At 50.5% G+C, this 8,775-nt stretch overlaps 1 protein-coding gene across 2 annotated transcripts; it reads left to right on the top strand.

Annotated features, from left to right (window-relative positions):
- Positions 1–1,737: 1,737 nt before the first annotated feature.
- On the top strand, positions 1,738–5,099 carry HOXC4 (homeobox C4). 2 transcript variants are annotated; one of them, XM_045553818.1, is made up of 3 exons: positions 1,738–2,370; positions 3,004–3,448; positions 3,940–5,099. In XM_045553818.1, the coding sequence occupies exons 2-3, from the start codon at positions 3,010–3,012 to the stop codon at positions 4,293–4,295; spliced, it is 795 nt and encodes a 264-aa protein (XP_045409774.1). In that variant the 5' UTR covers positions 1,738–2,370; positions 3,004–3,009; the 3' UTR covers positions 4,296–5,099. The 2 variants fall into 2 exon arrangements, with proteins under 2 accessions (XP_045409774.1, XP_045409773.1); XM_045553817.1 differs by lacking the exon at positions 1,738–2,370 and having other exon boundaries at positions 2,385–3,448.
- Positions 5,100–8,775: the final 3,676 nt, after the last annotated feature.

Genomic DNA, 8,775 nt, shown 5'->3' with positions numbered 1-8,775 from the left:
GACAGACTTGACATTCAGTTTGAGGTGTCTGAACCCTCTGTGGTCTACTCACTCATACTGGCTCAAGTGGGTCTACTCAACCCACCTGCAGGAGCTCAGAAACTTGGGGGTGGGGGTGTGATGGGAGAACTCCCTAACAAGTCCAGAAAGGTGAAGATTGAAAAAAACAGGGTTGAGGTGGAGACAGGGCTGGTAGAAGGTGCCTGTGAAGGCTGGGAGGTGGGGAGCCACCGACAGTTCACCTTTCCAGGTGGAGCAAGAGAATATTCACAGCTGGGATGGGGTGGGGCAGCCACATCCAGGTGCAGGCCTAGAAGGGAGACTGGGAGTGGGGCCAGAAGGCTTTCTGCCCCATTATCAACCCTCCCCCCACCCTACCAGAGCCCTCTCCATGGGCCAGTCTGGGGCTATAGTTCAGACATCAGAATTCAGCATTGGTTTCCCTTTGCCCTCTTCCAGCAATTCATAATGAACTCACTCCCACCACCAGTAATTACAAAAAAAGAAAACACACAACTCCAAACCACTACCAAGAAAGCAGCAGCTTCCGCTCACTCCCTCACTCAGGGTCTAAAGTTCCTCTTCCAATCAAACCAGCTGGTCTCACACACAGAGGGTCCGGTACAGGAGTGAGCAAGGGTTCTCAACCAACTCTGGGAATTTGGAGATCTCCCATGGGAGATGGTCGACCTCCAGGGAACCCCTGTTCCTTCAAGCAGCCCGGTGACGGTGACGGTGACGGGGGTGGGGTGGGGTGGGGGGCACTGTTCTCTTGGGGAGGGGGTAACCAGGGACCCCCAAGCACCAGCTCCTGAGGGGCTAAGCACTAGCTCTGGTAAGCCTGGGGTGGGGGTGGGGGCCGAAGCATTGGAAGATGAAAGGGGGCGGGGCTCAGGCTGAGAATCGGTCCCCTTTGGGCAGACCTGTGGCCCAGTTTCCCTCTCATTCCAGCCCTCAGGGAGAGCCCTAATTTGGAAGTGGGGACCCTCTCCCACATCCCAAAGGTGGCGAGAAGATTGGGAATCTCTCGCCTTCAGTCTCCCTCTCACAAGGGCTTTACTTTTTTTTCCCCTTTCCCTTCCTCATTCCCTTAATTGCAGATGTTCTAATTAAACCCTCAAATAGTTGTTATGCCGTTTTAAAAGGTACTTATTCAAGTGTCAACCAGGCTGGGCTGGGAGGAGGCAGCGTAGGGCGGCGAATTAAAGGTAGATTGACTAATCACGGCGGCGATCATAATAATAAAATCAGAGGGGAAAAAAATCACATTACGACTTTTCGTGGAAAGGAGGGAGCAGGCAGCCAGCGGCCGCCAGCCCCGCGCCGCCGCCGACACAAAGAGTGCGGGCGATTCCGCGAGACTGATTTATGACGTTTTACAGCCCTATAAAAGCTGTAGCGACGAGGCAAGCGCTCCTACCACCGCTGGCAGATTTAGTCTAATAAATAAAACATAAACAGTTAACTTTATGTGTCACTTTTATTGTTATCAAGTAAAATATAGCTGAGCCCCGGCAAGCTATGATTTTAAACTATAATTGTTATCAAGTACAACAAGGGGACCTGGCTCCCTCCCTGGGCTCTCCCCTCTGCTACCCCCCCAACTCTGAGTTATGGGCGATCAGTTAATTGGAATTGGTGGCATGACACAGCCACCCCTAGCTGGGGGGGGCGGTTGGTAAAGCAGCCCTTCCTTGCCCCCTCCTTCCTCAATGGCCCTGCCCCCCCATCAGGGTATTACTGTGAGTGGGTGGCAGAAAGAGGCAAGGGGGTGGGAAGGGGCTGGAGGCCCCCAAGGCCTGCTGTGCCTCCCCAGCTTGGTGAGCTCACCCCTCCGTTTTTGGAAGGCAGCCTGGAGCGGGGCCCTTGGGAATACGTGTTTACATGTAAACACACGTGTTACACAGATACTGTCCCTAACTGGAAGCAAGCAGGCTCTACCCACATAGGCCTCCCTCTTAGCTAGGTCTGTTCTCTGTGGGGATGGAGAAAGAACTCTTAGGGCCTTGGCTGGGCACTATCACAGGACACTGACTCCTGGCAAAAAGCTCTTCTTGCCCCAGCTCCTTAGGAGTGAGCCTTGGAGGTAGTTGTCAGAAAACAGCAGGCCAGGCAGAACGGGGAGTGGAAACAGGAGCCAGCAATAGAAGGGATCCTCTGTGCTGGGGCTGGGGCAGGGAGGATCAGTGGGTAGCAGGGGAGGGCAAGGCTTCTGAACTCTGCTTTTGCCAACCACTTCCTGTCTCTCTTCAGCGGGGGCTCAATCCCCAGACCTCCAGAAATGACGTCAGAATCATTTGCATCCCGCTGCCTCTACCTGCCTGGTCCAGCTGGGACCCTGCCTCGCCTGCCCCATGGCCAGAGGGTTGGGTGAGTGTATATGGGGAAGGGGGGCTGGACTCTGGTATCCTTGGATGGGGGGGCACCCCAGGCTCTCCAGCCTCCTCGGCTCAGCCTGGGACCCTCCCCATCCAACCTCCACTCCAGTCCTCATTCAACTTCCTCTTCCTGCGAAAGAGGGGCGCTGCCCAGTGACCTACACAGACTGAGACACAATCGCCATGAATGGAGACCTCTGGAAAAACTCAGGAGCAGAGACTCACGGGGCCCACTAGAGGCCTGAGGGAAGACCCTGGGCGGGGGCTGAATCACACAGCCTCACGACAGCCCCCCAATGCCCAGTCTTTGGAGGGAAGCTGGGAGCTTCCCATCTCCTTTTGCAGGGAGGGTTGTCAGTCTGGCGGGATGTGCACGGGTGCATCCCAGCCCCTGCCAGCTAACCCCACATCACCACCACCCCCAGCACCACCACCACCACACACACAAAAAAATTGGATACATTTTGAATAAAGCGATTCGGTTCCTTATCCGGGGACTGGGTTGCTCCGTGTGATTGGCCGGCGGAGTCACATGGTGAAAGTAACTTTACAGGGTCGCTAGCTAGTAGGAGGGCTTTATGGAGCAGAAAAACGACAAAGCGAGAAAAATTATTTTCCACTCCAGAAATTAATGATCATGAGCTCGTATTTGATGGACTCTAACTACATCGATCCGAAATTTCCTCCATGCGAAGAATATTCGCAAAATAGCTACATCCCTGAACACAGTCCGGAATATTACGGCCGGACCAGGGAATCGGGATTCCAGCATCACCACCAGGAGCTGTACCCACCACCGCCTCCGCGCCCTAGCTACCCTGAGCGCCAGTATAGCTGCACCAGTCTCCAGGGGCCGGGCAATTCGCGAGGCCACGGGCCGGCCCAGGCGGGCCACCACCACCCCGAGAAATCACAGCCGCTCTGCGAGCCGGCGCCTCTCTCAGGCGCCTCCGCCTCCCCGTCCCCAGCCCCGCCAGCCTGCAGCCAGCCAGCCCCCGACCATCCCTCCAGCGCTGCCAGCAAGCAACCCATAGTCTACCCATGGATGAAAAAAATTCACGTTAGCACGGGTAGGCAACTTTGCTTTTTGCTCCCTCCTCCCTCCCTTCTTCCCCAGCGCTCCCCACCCTCCTCGGCCCCCTCTGGCCTCCGTCCTCCTTTCTCTCCTTCCCCCTCTCTCTCCAGGAGCGACTCTGGGTTAGCACAATTGAACTGGATTTACGAGCGAGAATGGGTAATTACATCCCCCATAAATTTTATGGCTTAGCTACTCTGGGCAGTCCGAGCCATGTGCTACGATCTGTTATGTATGTGTGAAAACTATGCTCGCTTTCTAAGGGCGCATAAATAATTCAGTGTCGTTACAATGAGGATTCCCCTCTTATTACACTACAAAGTCTCCAGCTTCCTTCAACTTCTTTATAACCCATTTAGCTTGATGACTTTATTTCCACCTCTCCCTCCTCCTGTTCCTCAGAGCTGAGGATGGGGTGAGGGTGGGGGGCGGGGAGACTGCTGCCTCTGAACCCCACTATTTGCTTCTACCCTCCCCCTCCCCCAGTGAACCCCAATTATAACGGAGGGGAACCCAAGCGCTCGAGGACAGCCTACACCCGGCAGCAAGTCCTGGAATTAGAGAAAGAGTTTCATTACAACCGCTACCTGACCCGAAGGAGAAGGATCGAGATCGCCCACTCGCTGTGCCTCTCTGAGAGGCAGATCAAAATCTGGTTCCAAAACCGTCGCATGAAATGGAAGAAGGACCACCGACTCCCCAACACCAAAGTCAGGTCAGCGCCCCCGGCCGGCGCTGCACCCACCACCCTCTCAGCAGCCACCCCGGGCACTTCTGAAGACCACTCCCAGAGCGCCACGCCGCCGGAGCAGCAACGGGCAGAGGACATTACCAGGTTATAAAACATAACTCACACCCCTGCCCCCACCCCATGCCTCCACCCTCCCCTCACACACAAATTGACTCTTATTTATAGAATTTAATATATATATATTTTGGTTCTTTTTCTCTTCCTACCACCTTGTCCCTTGTCAATTCCAAACAGACAAAACAGATAAACAAACAAGCCCCCTGCCCTCCTCTCCCTTCCACTGTTAAGGACCCTTTTAAGCATGTGATGTTGTCTTAGCATGGTACCTGCTGGGTTTTTTTTTTTAAGGCTATTTGGGGGGGTTATTTATTTTTTAAGAAAAAAAGCTGCAAATATTATATATTGCAAGGTGCGATGGTCTGGTTTGGGTGGATTTCAGGGGAAATGAGGAAAAGAAAAAAGGAAAGAGATTTTTAAGCCAATTCTCATCCTTCTTCTCCTCCTCCTTCCCCCCCTCTTTCCTTAGGCCTTTTGCATTGAAAATGCACCAGGGGAGGTTAGTGAGGGGGAAGTCATTTTAAGGAGAACAAAGCTATGAAGTTCTTTTGTATTATTGGGGGGGGTGGGAGGAGAGGGGGCAAAGACAGCAGACAAAGCTAAATGCATCTGGAGAGCCTCTCAGAGCTGTTCAGTTTGAGGAGCCAAAAGAAAATCAAAATGAACTTTCAGTTCAGAGAGGCAGTCTATAGGTAGAATATCCCCCCGCCCCCATCGTGGTTATTGTGTTTTTGGACTGAATTTACTTGATTATTGTAAAACTTGCAATAAAGAATTTTAGTGTCGATGTGAAATGCCCCGTGATCAATAATAAACCAGTGGATGTGAATTAGTTTTACGTCAATGTCTGATGGTTTCTTTTTATCCCCCTCCTCCTCTGGCCTGGTAACATCCCGCCTTCTCTATTAGTTGCCTAAGTTTACTCTAAGCAAGCACAAAAATCTTAGCTCTCAACTGGTTTTCCAATGTCCTTAGAAGAACCAGCAAGGGGTTTGAGGTAAGAAATCTTTAAAATAGGGGATGTGAACAATTACAGCTGATTTCTCCTGTCCCCTTCCCTCAGAGTCTTCAGAGAGGCCAGACTCCCCTGGGGGTACTTATAAGGGAACTGGGGGGGGCTCACTTTTCTATAGTTAGGCATAGTTCCTTCTTTTTGTACATTTTTCTCTCCTCTCTTCTCCCTTTTCTCTGTCAAGTAGGCCTGCCTAATTGTAGACAAGAAGGCAAGTTTAGGGAGTAGAAAGCAGTAGAGTTTTCATCTTTTAGGGCTCTGTTGGGATGAGGGATTAAGGAAGATATCCCCTCAACACTGGGGTTCTCCTTAAAAGAAGAAAGGTTTTGAGCTGGTGATTCTGAAGCAGCAGTGACCTGTCAGGATGGTTTCTCTGTTTGTTCAGACTTGGAAAAAAAAAGGGTAAAGTAGAGGCCAGAGGCCTGGGAGGTCCCTTTGCATGGGTAGGCCTCAAAGGCTGGTGCCTGGAGATAATGAAAGACTTTTACCTTTTTCCCCTAACTTTTATCATGGACCTGCCAGGTGTTTCGAAGAAACTCAGAGAGAGGCAAGAAACACCCCCTCCTCCTACAGCCTCCCAGGTCCTGGGGATAGCCTGAATAAGGCAAATAAAACTAAATAAGTTAATTAATTTAAAAAAGCTGTTTCCTTAGGACTAAGAAAAGAAACAAAAAACTGGCCTAGGTTACCTTGAATAATTAATTCAAGGCAAATGTTCCCAAATAATTCCGGTCCCGAAGACCAGGCCCTAAGCAAGGCCTGCTCAATTTTTTGTTTGTCTCTTGGGAGAAGGTAGGAGGAGGGAAGTTGGTGAGCTTCTTCTCAGGCAAATTACCCAGATTTTAGGAAGAAGGGCAATTGGAAGTAGAAGAGAGAGGGAGAAGAGATCTGGGGTGTGCAGGGGAGGCAGGGATGCCCCTTCCCTCTATCCCCAAATTTTAGAGTGAAAGGCAACGGTGAGACCAAGTTGTAAAAATCTGTTTGGTGTACTTTGGATTTATTTCCTCTTGAACCACTTGCTGGCTGGCACCTGGAGTGGAGTATTGCATGTATGTCTGTGTGTTGAGGGGGAACATCTGAGTCCTTCAGGTCTACTTTCTCCTCCCTCACTGGTACCCTGAAGACAGAAAAACATGCTGCATATAGTGTGAGGAAACAGGCCAACAATTATCTGGAGTTATTTTATGTAATCAGTGAATTAGGGACCAAATCTGACTGTAGCCCCTATCATCTTGAGGCACTCTCTTTTGGGGCAGGAAAAGGGGGAAGGCTCTAGCTGTCCTTGGGAAAAGGGAAGGAAGGTCTGAAGGATGGACTAGGGTGTATTTTCAAGCCTGTAAAGAAGCTAATATGGAAACCGGGGAGGAGGTAAATTAAGATCCAGAGTTCTTTCTTAAGTTTGCTAATTTGGCTGTGGGGGAGTTTATCTCTCTCCTCTCAAAAGTGGAAAGATGAGAGTGAGGAGGAGGAAAATCACTTCATTTTATTTCTTAAGTTTCTCCCTGAACTTGCTGAAGGGACATTCTCTAGCTCAGGAAAAGCAGCAAATAGGTTGGGACACTTATTTTATTTCCCCTTCTTTATGGGCTTCTGTTTCTCCTTCCTCTTTTCTCACACACATAGTCATTGTCTGTATGTCTCTTTCTGTCCTTGGTCTAAAAAAGGGAAACATCAGAAATTCATAATTCTTGGCAAATGAAACAAAACTAAAATCCCTTACATGTGAATTTTTGAAGACTTTGGCCTCTGGCCTTCCCTCCAGTGGGCTCCATTTCCCCCAGTCCCCAAAACTTTGCCTTGGACCTGACCACCCAGAATGGGATTAGGCTGCCTGGGCAGGGGTGGAGTGTAGGGGGCCAACCTGGGCTGGGGCCCCAAGCTCCAGCAGTCTTGGTCCCCGCTGCTGCTCCGCCTGATGCTGCCACAGCCTCACTGGGAAGCTGAGGGCCCTGCTTTTATTGAAGTTGAGTTGAGCAGTGGGGAAAGGCTGGGGGGAGGACACAGCCCAGGTTCACGGGGAGGACACAGCATTTTCTCTTCCATAGCCTTTATGTTGAGCAGCGCCTCTGACCTCTCCCCCACCCCCATCTCTGACCCTCCCAAGCCAGCCCTTGCTCAGCCCCTGGTCTCCAGATAGGATGCCACTGCTTTTGTAGGACTGGGGATTTCTTGCCCAGAGTAATGGGAGAGGCAAGGCACATGAATGCCTGTTAGCGCATTGTATCTCTCTCTCTTCAATGGCTAAGTAAAAAGAAGACCAGTAAACTGCGACACCAATCTTCCAAGGTCCTTCTCTCCAAGCACCGGGAGATCCCCACAGGCCAAAAATCCCCCTGACGTGTAAGTAGTTAGCACTCGATCTGCTCTGGGGGTGAGGAGCACAAAAGTTTAAACTCTGTCTCTGCCACTCAATTTTTGTCTCAACTCCTGGTCTTGGGAGGGAAGGCGGGAAATCCAATTGTGAACTGACGGTTTCTGCTTGGGGAAAACGAAGTTTCTGTAGTTTCTGTGCGGAGTCCGTGTACCTGGGGAGTGAAGAAACTTGGCTCAAAAAGGAGAGAAAAAGAGCCTGAGAAAGTGAGACTGGGGGAAAAGAACTGGGGCACTTTGTTTCTCTGAGAGCCTCTTGCTGCTGTTTGTATGAAGTTTCCTACAAAGTTTTCTCTGCAATCTGTGCGTCAGTTTTCTTCCTGCGTGGACTTGGCAGATTGAATCCAGAGACATCTTCCCACTGTTGGGTGTGTGTGTGAGTGTGAGTATTGGGGCAGTGGTGGGAAAGGTAAAACAATAAAGGGGTTTGCCGGGAGGTTGGGGCCAGGATGCCTTTCTCTGCTTGTCTAGGATTAGGGGAGACTGACTCCAAAAGGGGTCCTTGAGCTTGAGGATACTATGATGGGGAGGAGCAGTGTGCTGGGGCAATTCTACCATCTTTTTCTCTGCTTTTTGCCCAGTTTGGGGGGAGCGTGATATTGCACTCACAAAGCCACTTCTCTGGGTTTCCCATAGCTTCTATCTGGCATTCCACCTTTGGAGAGCTAATTCTAATTAAAATGTCCCCCTTCTAAGAGACCTCTCTCAGGCTGGGAAAAAGAGATGGAAGATCCCCCAACTCCAGCAGCCACCAGAGCAGAGAGAATATTTATTACCTTTCTGGATGTCATTACCTAAGAATACAATTTTATGAACTTCCTAATCTGTTAGCTTGATTTATCTAGATGGGCAGGGGCCCAAAATAAACATTTGGGAGATTTGGTGGGGGAAAAAAAGTCTTTGCCTCTGACCAATCTTTTTGCTGGAACTTACCACCCCTCTCAGCTTGCTTTTTCTGCACCCCGCATCACTAGCCCCATTTTTATTTTTCCCCTGCTGCATGTGTGGCTGTTCTGGGTATCCGAGTTTTAGCTGCCTCCTGAGGATTAAAAATGATAGAGTGCCCTCTTTGAGCCAGAGACCTGAAGGGATCCCTGAGACGTTTTAAAACCTGTGCAGTTCAAGGAACTCA

The sequence above is a fragment of the Lemur catta genome, chromosome 6 (genome assembly GCF_020740605.2).
Source record: "Lemur catta isolate mLemCat1 chromosome 6, mLemCat1.pri, whole genome shotgun sequence".
Classification (NCBI taxonomy): Eukaryota; Metazoa; Chordata; class Mammalia; order Primates; family Lemuridae; genus Lemur; species Lemur catta.
Note: the sequence above shows the minus strand (reverse complement) of the source record. Positions and strands in the feature narration are given on the sequence as shown.